The sequence below is a fragment of the Schistocerca americana genome, chromosome 7 (genome assembly GCF_021461395.2).
Source record: "Schistocerca americana isolate TAMUIC-IGC-003095 chromosome 7, iqSchAmer2.1, whole genome shotgun sequence".
Lineage (NCBI taxonomy): Eukaryota > Metazoa > Arthropoda > Insecta > Orthoptera > Acrididae > Schistocerca > Schistocerca americana.
In genome coordinates this window covers 631,890,497-631,903,417 of record NC_060125.1, presented here as the reverse complement: position 1 = coordinate 631,903,417, position 12,921 = coordinate 631,890,497, and the positions used below count along the sequence as shown (strand labels likewise).

Genomic DNA, 12,921 nt, shown 5'->3' with positions numbered 1-12,921 from the left:
CTGTACTAGCACTCCTGGACCAAAGGACATTCCTGACAAATAAATTAACCACAATCTAGGGGTAGTTTTCACAATGAATATCTCAGTTGGCAGTGGAGTGTGTGCCATTTTGAAACTTACTGACAGATGAAAACTTGAAGGATCATAATAGAAAGTTGATATGAAAGCTTGATTGCCACAAGCTATATATGGTATCAAGCTAATGTTTGCCCTTTCACTCTATCCAAGGTTTTTGTGTTTTGCATGTTTGATCCCCATTGTTAGCAGAATTGTAATGATAAAATTTTACTGAAACCACCCACTGTGGGAGGCAACCACCACAATGTTGCCTCAGTTTTTGAGGTGGTGTGCTGTGCTGCAAAAGTGGCATGAGGTTGTTTGGCGTAATCTTGTTGGATAGTTTTTGTAAAAGTGTCATGAAGAATGTTTGTGGAAAACAAGAGCTGGTTGTCGTATGGTACTGATGTAGTCTCTAAATAAAAAGTGCTACTTTTCGTATACAAAAATTAGATTCCAGATAACAAGCAGCCCATGTATTGCTGGAAACAGTAAAAGTGATATTCCTTTTTTGTATATTTATAACACTTAAAGGTAACTCACATTTATCTGATAATGTTGCTCTTTCCTGTTAGTGATTAACAATGAAAACAAGTACACGTGATATACAAAAGGAAAATAGTCAGTTTTTGAAAATATCGTGTAATCAGATAAGTAAAAAATGTACTCACCAAGTGGTGGCAGGAGAACACAGATATAAAGGCATTGAAATCTGCAAGCTATTGAAGCCAGTGGCTCCTTCTTCTGGCAGAAGGGTCGAAGAAGAAGGAAAAGGGGGGGGGGGGGGGGGGTGCAGGAAAAAGACTGGTGAGGTTTAGGAAATGGGGAGAGTTTGGAAAAGTTACCCAAAAGCCAATGTTAGGGGAGACTTACCAGACAGGATGAGGAGGAAAGACTTCTCATACCATCCAATAAGTCTTCCCTGACTTGATGTTCTGGATGACCTATCCAAACTCTCCCGATTTCGTAAACCTCATGAGTTCCTTTCCTTTACCCCTCCTCTTTTCCCTTCAACCCTTCTGGCACAAGAAGGGAGCCACTGGCTCTGAAAGCCTCAAGGTTTCAATAACTTTATGTGTGTGTTCTCCTGCTGTTGCTTGGTGGATAGATTTTTTTGTCTATCCAATTACACTTCATGTAGAATTGTGTGTAAGGATGAGAAAAACATTTTATTTTATGGGCCAATTTTGATAGTAGTTTTTGCCAATTTTGGTGTTATTTTCTGAGGGCTTATTTTTCAAGCTCTGCATGTTCTTTATTTTTGCCTTATGCCATTGGTTTTTTAATGTTATATTGAAAAGTTCTCTTCTGAGGCATATACTGTTGATCTGTCAACATGTCAATAAAGTGCGAAAACAGTTGGAAGTCTTCTGTTAGTGCATGGGAAACAAACTGACTTCAGCACAGCAGAAGATATTTGATAATCATATATTCTGCTAGCATGAAAAGTTGCTTTTCTGCTAAGACTGTCATTCCAGGCATACGCAATACACTATTTGCCATTGTCAGTATTAATTAGTTAGTTCATGTTTCATAAATCATTTTGCATGATAGATTGTAATGATGTGGAATGAGTCATTTTACTTTCACATCACAAATGAATTTGTAAATATGGCTACATGCTCAACATTTATAGTTTTCTCTCTAGTAACTCAGGCTAACGTTCGTCTATGGCAATAAGAGCTTTAAGGCTAGTTTGAAAGTGAATCTCAGGATTTTTCAGTGTTTCGTTCAACTTGACCTGAAGTGTTGGTCTCTCTCTCTCTCTCTCTCTCTCTCTCTCTCTCTCTCTCTCTTTGCAATATAATCATGGAGGTTATTCCACATCAAACATGCCAATGAGTATTAAGATATATAATGGATTTTGAAATATAATTATATCTAAAAACACAGATGATGTGACTTACCGAACGAAAGTGCTGGCAGGTCGATAGACACACAAACAAACACAAATATACACATGAAATTCAAGCTTTCGCAACAAACTGTTGCCTCATCAGGAAAGAGGGAAAGACGAAAGGATGTGGGTTTTAAGGGAGAGGGTAAGGAGTCATTCCAATCCCAGGAGCAGAAAGACTTACCTTAGGGTGAAAAAAGGGGTATACACTCGCGCGCGCACACACACACACACACACACACACACACACACACACACACACACACACACACACACATCCATCCGCACATACACAGACACAAGCAGACATTTGTAAAGGCAAAGAGTTTGGGCAGAGATGTCAGTCGCGGCAGAAGTACAAAGGCAAAGATGTTGTTGAAAGATAGGTGTGGTATGAGCGGCGGCAAATTGAAATTAGCGGAGATTGAGGCCTGGCGGGTAACAAGAAGAGAGGATATACTGAAGGGCAAGTTCCCATCTCCGGAGTTCTGACGGGTTGGTGTTAGTGGGAAGTATCCAGATAACCCGGACGGTGTAACACTGTGCCAAGATATGCTGGCCGTGCACCAAGGCATGTTTAGCCACAGGGTGATCCTCATTACCAACAAACTCTGTCTGCCTGTGTCCATTCATGCGAATGGACAGTTTGTTGCTGGTCATTCCCACATAGAAAGCTTCACAGTGTAGGCAGGTCAGTTGGTAAATCACGTGGGTGCTTTCACACGTGGCTCTGCCTTTGATCGTGTACACCTTCCGGGTTACAGGACTGGAGTAGGTGGTGGTGGGAGGGTGCGTGGGACAGGTTTTACACCGGGGGCGGTTACAAGGGTAGGAGCCAGAGGATAGGGAAGGTGGTTTGGGGATTTCATAGGGATGAACTAAGAGGTTACAAAGGTTAGGTGGACGGCAGAAAGACACTCTTGGTGGAGTGGGGAGGATTTCATGAAGGATGGATCTCATTTCAAGGCAGGATTTGAGGAAGTCATATCCCTGCTGGAGAGCCACATTCAGAGTCTGATCCAGTCCCAGAAAGTATCCTTTCACAAGTGGGGCACTTTTGGGGTTCTTCTGTGGGAGGTTCTGGGCCTCCTCAAATCCTGCCCTGAAATGAGATCCATCCCTCATGAAATCCTCCCCACTTCACCAAGAGTGTCTTTCCGCCATCTACCTAACCTTCGTAACCTCTTAGTTCATCCCTATGAAATCCCCAAACCACCTTCCCTACGCTCTGGCTCCTACCCTTGTAACCGCTCCCGGTGTAAAACCTGTCCCATGCGCCCTCCCACCACCAACTACTCCAGTCCTGTAACCCGGAAGGTGTACACGATCAAAGGCAGAGCCACGTGTGAAAGCACCCACGTGATTTACCAACTGACCTGCCTACACTGTGAAGCTTTCTATGTGGGAATGACCAGCAACAAGCTGTCCATTCGCATGAATGGACACAGGCAGAAAGTGGTTGTTGGTAATGAGGATCACCCTGTGGCTAAACATGCCTTGGTGCACGGCCAGCACATCTTGGCACAGTGTTACACCGTCCGGGTTATCTGGATACTTCCCACTAACACCAACCCGTCAGAACTCCAGAGATGGGAACTTGCCCTTCAGTATATCCTCTCTTCTCGTTACCCGCCAGGCCTCAATCTCCGCTAATTTCAATTTGCCGCCGCTCATACCTCACCTGTCTTTCAACAACATCTTTGCCTCTGTACTTCCGCCTCGACTGACATCTCTGCCCAAACTCTTTGCCTTTACAAATGTCTGCTTGTGTCTGTGTGTGTGCGGATGGATGTGTGTGTGTGTGTGTGTGTGTGTGTGTGTGTGTGTGTGTGTGTGTGTGTGCGCGCGCGAGTGTATACCCCTTTTTTCCCCCTAAGGTAAGTCTTTCCGCTCCCGGGATTGGAATGACTCCTTACCCTCTCCCTTAAAACCCACATCCTTTTGTCTTTCCCTCTCCTTCCCTCTTTCCTGATGAGGCAACAGTTTGTTGCGAAAGCTTGAATTTCATGTGTATGTTTGTGTTTGTTTGTGTGTCTATCGACCTGCCAGCACTTTCGTTCGGTAAGTCACATCATCTGTGTTTTTAGATATATTTTTCCCACGTGGAATGTTTCCCTCTATTATATTCGTATCATTAGAATATAATTATTGACAAACAAGCTCTGTTCTGCCTATGGTGTAGCAGGTTGCACCAATAACTCCATTCTTGAACTGCCCATCCCTACAGTATTTTGGAAGATCCTCACTTTTTCATTGCTCACTATATTATAACTACCGATGAAAAAAGACAAGTGCTGTAACCTGTGTAGGTGAAATATTACCTGATTGTTATATTGAGAACATGCAGGAAGTCTGGAGATCACTGTCACTCTGTATCTTGACAGAAAACTGCAGAAGTCCCACATACATCTTTTGGATAAAGCTAAATAAAGATTAGCCAGTTGTGAAAAGATGGTAGTTTCATTTCTGCCCAATTACCCCTAAGTGAGAAATGGATAGGCATCCTTTTAATGCTATCCAAATTGGCAATGATGTGGAGCATTCCTTCTTTAGCAAATGAAAAGCAGTGTTTGGATATTACAAATACGAAATTGTAGTTACGCTCCTGTACCTCTCTGCGGTAGATATTATAATATCTTGCCTGCTGAATTGGAGTAATTGAAAAATTCATTTAAAAGAGGGGGGGTGGGGAGAACAGTGATGTTACAAAAGAAAATGTTGTTAATACCCTAAATGTTTAAACACAAATGAGATTCAACCGCCATACAAGCTTTAAGGGAGCTGCTGCCATATAAAGACTTGTCCTCACCACAGTTGTGGATGACACCATTATAATTCAAATTTTACTCTCTCTCTCTTCCATAAATATGTTAGAAGTGAACCTATTGCAGTTCTTTGACAGTGTGCATCTACAAATAGAAATGTGTGACTTGATATTCTTTCTGCCCTTAAGTCAGAAAATTTTGCCTATAGTCATTTTCCAAGTGGGTTTTCGCTGTCTGCTATCAGTCTGTTCCATGTTACACGTGTTCCACATTCCTCACTATAGTGGCAGTATGTGAAAATTACAACCCTATTTAAATTTTGTTAATTCTTTATTATACTTATCAGCATTTTGATTGTTAACTGTAGCCCATTAAATTATGTCTAACTTCAGTGCTCTACAACAAGAATTTGTTGACTGTGTTTCTGGCTTTATTGTTATGATTCAGTGTTATGATTTGTTGGAGAGGAGCCAGTGACAAATGTCTGCCTTAAATGCTCTGTATGGTCTGAGTACTAGCCTGGCACACAATTTAAATCACCAGAAGCATGTCACAACTGTTATTTGCAGCTGCCACCACTTCTCACTACCCATTTTCCACCTCTTTCTATTCAGGCTGTCTTCTTGGAGACTTGTGGCCACTGTTGCCTCATCAATACCTTCCGCCTTCTAGATGGCCATCCTCTCTTCCTTCTTCCTTGTGGAAGCAGTTTCCAAGTTCATTTTGGGCAATTCATCCATTCTTTCCACATGACCAAGTCACAGTAGTTGTTTCGTTTCTATTACACCAGTTATCACCTTGCTGGCCTCCATAATTTCTCTTATTGTATTATTCTTCATATGGTCCAACCTTGAAATGCCACAACTTCTTCAAAGCTCATTTCATGTGTCAATAGCTTCTCACTCTGCCTTATTCTGCTCCCATTTCTGTACACCATATATGTTAATATTCTCAACACTGGATTTGCTTCATTCTTTTTGTTATCGTCTTTGCTGGTATATAAGATGCACCGATGCGAAAGACTCACTCCACTTTTTAAGATTTTTTTTAGGGGGAAAAAATTTCCCACTTAACACATCTACTGCAATATGAACAATATGTACACACAAATCAAATATCTAGGCAATATAATTAGGAAAAAGTGCTAACTTTTTAAATTTTCATCTGCAAATCCACATAATTGATTCTCAGAGCTGAAAGAAGAAATACTTGAACATGACATGTCAGAATCTGAGTCCTCAGACTGTAAATTATCCTCCATACCATACAGTGCATTCCACACTTCTTAAAGAATTTAATCAATTGTTTCAGTTTTTATAGAATCCCTTGAAGACTTGACCCACTCACAACCTTCCTGACAGTGTACTTTCAAAATCTGTATTGTGCATCCATTTGTTCCACTCCTCCTTCATAAGTCCCTTAAATGGCCCACTGATACATACATTTAATGGTTGGAAGTAAACTTGTTAACCCTCCTAACTGAGTCTTCAGTTCATTCAGTTTATTTTTAATGTTTTCCATTCTGTGAGAACAAAAATGATTCAACTCTAACAGGGCTGGTGTCTTCAGTATGCCTCCAAGTCGCCTTGGCCAAATTTTATGTATCCACAACCACATTCCTTCTCTGTCCATCCTTCCTTTATTGTGTACATAGACAAATACTCCATTCGGCAGTTACTCCTTAGGAAGTGCCTTTCTTTTAAAAATTAGAAGTGACAGCAATTTTGCCCCATCAGCACAGCAGGATAACATGACTATGTAATGAATCTTTACATGCCCTGAAGTTTTAAAAATAACACTTTTGTGCCCTCGGAATCCACAATTCTGTTAGAAGGCACATCAGAGGTTAGCTGACTTTCATCCATATTTCCCATTTTTGAAGGTTCAAACTTTTCTCTTTTCATTGGACTAATGATAAATCAATGAAATCGGAGACTTTGTTCTTCACTCTCGACAGGTATTTTTTGTCATGTTTTTGTAGTTGTCCGCATACAAAGCCAATACCCATTTATAAATCTTGAACCCCTGAATGTTGATCAAGTAAAGTTGGTGATCCCTTTGCGAGTGAATATTGCTTTTGCTTGATAAATGATCGTTTTTGTAGAAACGGAAATTCCTGCTTGTCTGCTCTCTAAATTGCAAGTATTGAGTGTTGGAGGTGGCCCAAAATGCCTTTCTACAGCCCTGTTTTCATACTCTTTATCATATGCCATCACTTGCAGCTTAAGTGCAGTTGTATGGCCGTGCTGTTTTTGAGCCATAGTTTGCAAATAAACTTCAATATAGGTACAGCACAAGTGGATCTCCATACTAAACACAATAATAACTGAAGCTTGGGCAGACAATTTAAAAACCGTTAACAATGGCCATTGTTCATCCATTGACCTCGGTACAGCTGGAATACTCATAATTCGCAAGGAAGCTAACAATGAATTGCTGCAAGCAAAACAGAGAAATTTTGAAGAAATGGAGCATTAAGTACCTATCTTAACTTGCTACTGGTGTTTAAGATGCATCCAGTTTGGAGACCTACTTTTGAAGGAAAAAAAGTGTATCTTATATGCTGGCAAATACTGTATATTGCTGTTCCAAAGAACAGAGGCAAGTTATCTTATTGCTTTTATTCCTTGGTCCATTTCGTTATGTATGTGAACTGTGCTTCTGCTATTGAATGACATTTATACTTTCAAGTATCTGAAAGGGGCACAGCCTTTGAATTTTGTAACTCCATTGTCTAGACCTTTTACATTCCTTTCTGGAGTTTCCACTGTTTGATTTTTTTCTTCTATTAAATATTCAGTTTTCTACTGTTTGATTTTTTCCTCTATTAAATATTCAGTTTTCTGCATGTTTATTGTCTTCATATTCTTTCTTCAGCTTTTGCAGCATGTAGCTTGCATCGTCCTTACCTGCAGCTGCAATAACCAGATCGCCAACAAAGAGAAGAGTGCACAAAGATCTTCTGTGGCTATTCCCATTCTACAGCACCTTTTTCTCATACTCTTAAGGGCTTCTTTGAAGTAGATTTTAAATAAGATCAGTACCATAGAAATTGCTCACCACAACCCTTTTATTCCTACTAGTACAGACTGTATAGAAACAGTTTTAATGTGTCATAAACAATTAACACAGCTTATATTCTGCCACAAGTAAAATAATTTTTTTCTCTGATTTGTGTAGTCATGTTTTCAGTGTTGTTGTTGTTATTCATACTCATTACTATTATCCTTTTTCTTGTTTATTCACAGCATAATGAACAAGTTCAGAAGTACAGCTCTACTTTAGAAACATTGCTTTTCACACAAGATCTGGATCCCCACATTCTGGAAGTGTTTCACCAGTTCACGTCATTACGGTCATGATTTTTCATTCAAGACGTGATTTTCCCATTGTTATACATTATCGTTTTGTATATTGTATTACAAAACAATGTTATTTGCTGCAATTGTAAGGAAGTGGACTTTCCCACAGATTTAACGTTTGTAACCTTGAGATTCAGGCACTGTAAATAAAATTTTATAGACTTGTATGAACTGTTCTTTTTAATGACCTTCAATTTGTTCCACACATTATTGTGATGATCCATGCAGGTAAGTTGATTAAGTTTTGTTGAAAGGAAATCCAGAACTTCATTTCAGGACTATACAGTTGGTATCTTAATGAATGGAATGCACTTCTAAAGGTGAGTTTACATCTGTGCAACTTCCAGTGTGCAATAGGCCGATGCAGCTGTTGCAAAAAGAGGCAAGGAGGTGTATGCACCAGTGCAAAGTCATGCTTGCCTCTGACTTGGACACATGGATCAATGTGTGCAGATCCAGGAGTGTCTCTGTTTCATATAGAAAGACACTTGCAACAGTCATGTGATTCATTTTGATTCACTCTGTCTGGGGCTTTGATTTACTTTCACTGTTAGAAGATTAAGTTTTCCACATGCATTCAAATTTGTCTTTGCATTAGTGCTTTGAGTGATCTAATGAGAAAAACTTGGAATTTGTACATCATTATCATGCATTTCCCTTTATCTGGCTGGTTAATTCTATGGATTATAAACATAGAGTGAAACCAAATAAGTGACTGCAATTTCTCACAAATAAGAAAAAGCTGGAAATGACAAAAGGCTAACCTCAATAAAATAAAAAGCTTACATTCTTGCTTCTGATGAACATATTGAAGAATAGGAGTGGTTCTGGGGCCCAAGGTGTGCCATAGTTGTCCTGGTTCCTTTACAAGCTGCTTTGATTCATAAATTGTTTGTGTCAATGACAGCAAATAAAATAATACTAATACATCTAGCAAAAATGTGCAGTCATAAAGTATTTATCAATTTGCATATAAATTGGAAATCCAGCATCTAATGTTTGGTAATCTTCATTAGCCATCAGGCAGTCATTATATCTTGCAGATCCACCTACTGCAGAAACTGCTCCCCTCTATACATCACAAATTTCAACTCCTAATGCATCCAGCTTAGACAGTGAATTGAATTCATCGAAGCAACAATAAAATGCCCAGAAATTTCAAACTATTTTTTAATGCTTCAGTCTATGAGCTCTCAAAGTGAAGAAAACATATGCATTCGTAACACAAATGGAAAGACTTGCCACATATGTTGATTTGATGACTATTACGTCTTTTTTTTCTTTAATATGGAGCTTACTTGTTTGTGATATAAATAAAATACACATACTTTCATATTCTACATATCTTCACAGTAAATGTTAAGAAACTAGAAAGTGTTTTGTTACTAAGAGTAATATTATTAATACACATTAAGGGCTGTCCATGACTTGACTAAAATAGGTAGGACAGGCAAATCATTTGCCATACGATATAATGAACCCGTCACCTCTCTTTGTAAATAAACATTATAAATCTGCAGCAGCAGCTCACTTTTATGACAGAATTCCAGACATCAGTAAAAATCTCACAATCTGTCATAGACAACCTCCAAGCATAAAACTCAGTATACTAAAGTCATTTGAAATACACAAATAGATTTTCCAACCCGCTGACATGATAAAAGAAAAGACAGATAGTGAAAACAATAAATTACTGTCTGTATTCAGTAATGGCTAAGTCTTAACACAACAATCTCTCACAAAGCAGTTAACACAGTTTCCTTTTCACCGAGCGAGGTGGTGCAGTGGTTAGCACGCTGGACTCGTATTTTGGGAGGACGACGGTTCAACCCCGCGTCCGGCCATCCTGATTTAGGTTTTCCGTGATTTCCCTAAATCGCTCCAGGCAAATGCCGGGATGGCTCCTTTGAAAGGGCACGGCCGACTTCCTTCCCCATCCTTCACTAATCCGATGAGACCGATGACCTCGCTGTCTGGTCTCCTTCCCCCACAACAACCCAACAGTTTCCTTTTCCACAGCTCAAAAATAAGTGCACTCTATCATCTCATTCCAGCTACCCCCCCCCCCCCCACCCCTCTCTCTCTCTCTCTCTCTCTCTCTCTCTCTCTCTCTCTCTCTCTCTCTCCACTCACCTCCCCTCCCCACCCCCTACCACCACCCTCCCACACAACCCCCAAGACATAGTCACTGACACTTTGTAAGCAGTTTCATGTATGCATAATTAAAATACACGAAGTAACAATCACAAGAAATGTACATTACATACTTAGGTATAGAACCTAGTACACTGCAATGATTATTAAGTCACTCTGTATGCAAATAAGTACTTCAGATTTTATGTTGAATGCGTAAGCATGTAAAACTAAAATTGTTAACTGTCAGTCCTCCAAGTAATTTTGTAATTTATTATTTTATTTTGTCAATTATGTTAAGAAATAATAGTAAATCTAACATTCCATCACATCACTGTAACATAAGTCAATATGCACCGCTTGAGTCAAGTAGTACTATGATAAACATGTTAAATAGTTCTGAATGTCAGTGCAGATGTGGAAGTTTTTCACCTATGCAAGAGAGAAAAGTCTAAGGTGAAACATAAGTAATATGTTACGAGACTTTATTTCTCTCATTTTTGTAGCTTTATCTCATTAATCCCACCTGAGATATAGTTATATCTTGTTAAGGTGCAAAACTGAAACAGATGTAATGCTCCATACAGTCCTTGAAAATGGAGTTGTAGCTCCAAAATGTATTAGACAGCAATTAAAAAAATTGAGACTGAGTCTGGAATTTTATTAATTAAAAATCCCTACTCACAGTAAGCCTTATAAGTAATGCTAGGTGGTCATCATCCTGCAAGAGAGAGCTTTTACGCTGCAGCTTAGCTGGTGCACATTGTCAGCACACTTGACTGGCTCTTATAAACAGACCCACTGCCTACTGGCCAGGCACACAGGCAGCTGCAGTATCAGCTCGATCACAGGAGAAGTGTGCTTGCTTTCCTCTAGGTGTGAATGAAATTACTCATATGCATACATTCAGGAAGAGGCATGCACTTACATGCGTACCTCTACTTGCAAGTGTGGCCAGCATAGGCACACAGCAACTAGGCACAAGGTGCATAGATGTTAACGTACCTCAAAGAAACTACAACCGCACTGCCAGTGCAACATCTTCCCTTGATGTAAGTGATCTGACTTTCTTAAAGATATGAGGATGCCTCTGTTGGTAAGTAATTGGAAGGAGAACCATTTAAAGCAAAGAATGTAACTGTTACTAAAGAGAGAATTTTTTTATATCTACTGTAAAAATAAGACCACATTCCTTATACGTGCCACTGAAACGAAACCTGCTTGCCTCACTAAGCACAGTATAAATATACATTTTTGACAGGTGAATGTATTTGTGTGTGTGTGTTTCCAGACGAAACTGAATTATCATAATTAACAACCATGAACTATGGACCTCGCCGTTGGTGTGGAGGCTTGCGTGCCTCAGCGATACAGATAAATGTACCGTAGGTGCCATGGAGGGGTATCTGTTGAGAGGCCAGACAAATGTGTGGTTCCTGAAGAGGGGCAGCAGTCTTTTCAGTAGTTGCAGGGGAAACAGTCGGGATGATTGACTGATTGGCCTTGTAACATTAACCATAATGGCCATGCTGTGCTGGTACTGTGAACGGCTGAAAGAAAGGGGAAACTACAGCCATAATTTTTCCTGGGGGCATGCAGCTTTACTGTATGGTTAAATGATGATGGCATCCTCTTGAGTAAAATATTACAGAGGTAAAACAGTCCCCCATTCAGATCTCCGGGTCGGAACTACTCAGGAGGACATCGTTTTCAGAAGAAAGAAAACTGGCACTCTACGTATTGGAGCATGGAATGTCACATCCCTTAATCAGGCAGGTAGGTTAGAAAATTTAGAAAGGGAAATGGTAGAGTAAAGTTAGATATAGTGGGAATTAGTGAAGTTCAGTGACAGGAGGAACAAGACTTCTGGTCAGGTGAATACAGGGCTATAAATACAAAATCTAATAGGGGTAATGCAGGAGTAGGTTTAATAATGAATTAACAATAGGAGTGCGGGTTAGATGCTATGAACAGCATAGTGAACGCATGATTGTAGCCAATATAGACTCAAAGCCCACGCCTACCATAGTAGTACAAGTTTATATGCCAACTAACTCCACAAATGATGAAGAGATTGATGAAATGTATCATGAGATACAGGAATTATTCAGATAGTGAAGGGAGATGAAATTTAATAGTCGTGGATGACCGGAATCTGATAGTAGGAAAAGGAAGAGAGGGAAACGTAGGAGGTGAATATGGGACGGGGGTAAGGAATGAAAGAGGAAGCCACCTGGTAGAATTTTGCACAGAGCGTAACTTAATCATAGCTAACACTTAGTTCAAGAATCATGAAAGGAGGTTGTATACATGGAAGAGACATGGAGACACTAGAAGGTTTCAGATAGATTATGTAATGGTAAGACAGAGTTTTAGGAACCAGGTTTTAAATTGTAAGACATTTCTGGGGGCAGATGTGGATTCTGACCTCAATCTATTGGTTTTGAACTGTAGATTAAAACTGAAGAAACTGCTAAAAGGTGGTAATTTAAGGAGATGGGACCTGGATAAACTGAAAGAACCAGAAGTTGTAGAGTGTTTCAGGGAGAGCATTAGGGAATGATTGACAAGAATGGGGGGAAAAAATACAGTAGAAGAAGAATTGGTAGCTTTGAGAGGTCAAATGGTGACGGCGGCAGAGGATCAAGTAGGTAAAAAGATTAGGGCTAGTAGAAATCCTTGGGTAACAGAAGAAATATTGAATTTA

General features: G+C 39.8%; 1 protein-coding gene across 1 annotated transcript in view; it reads left to right on the top strand.

Moving 5' to 3' along the window:
• LOC124623180 (nuclear cap-binding protein subunit 1) overlaps window positions 1-8,248 on the top strand; it is a 179,413-nt gene extending 171,165 nt beyond the window's left edge. The window contains exon 16 of the mRNA XM_047148984.1: window positions 7,968-8,248. Coding sequence (XP_047004940.1) covers window positions 7,968-8,081 — 114 coding nt within the window. The 3' untranslated portion in view covers window positions 8,082-8,248. The remainder of the gene's footprint in view (window positions 1-7,967) is intronic.
• The last annotated feature ends 4,673 nt before the right edge of the window (window positions 8,249-12,921 follow it).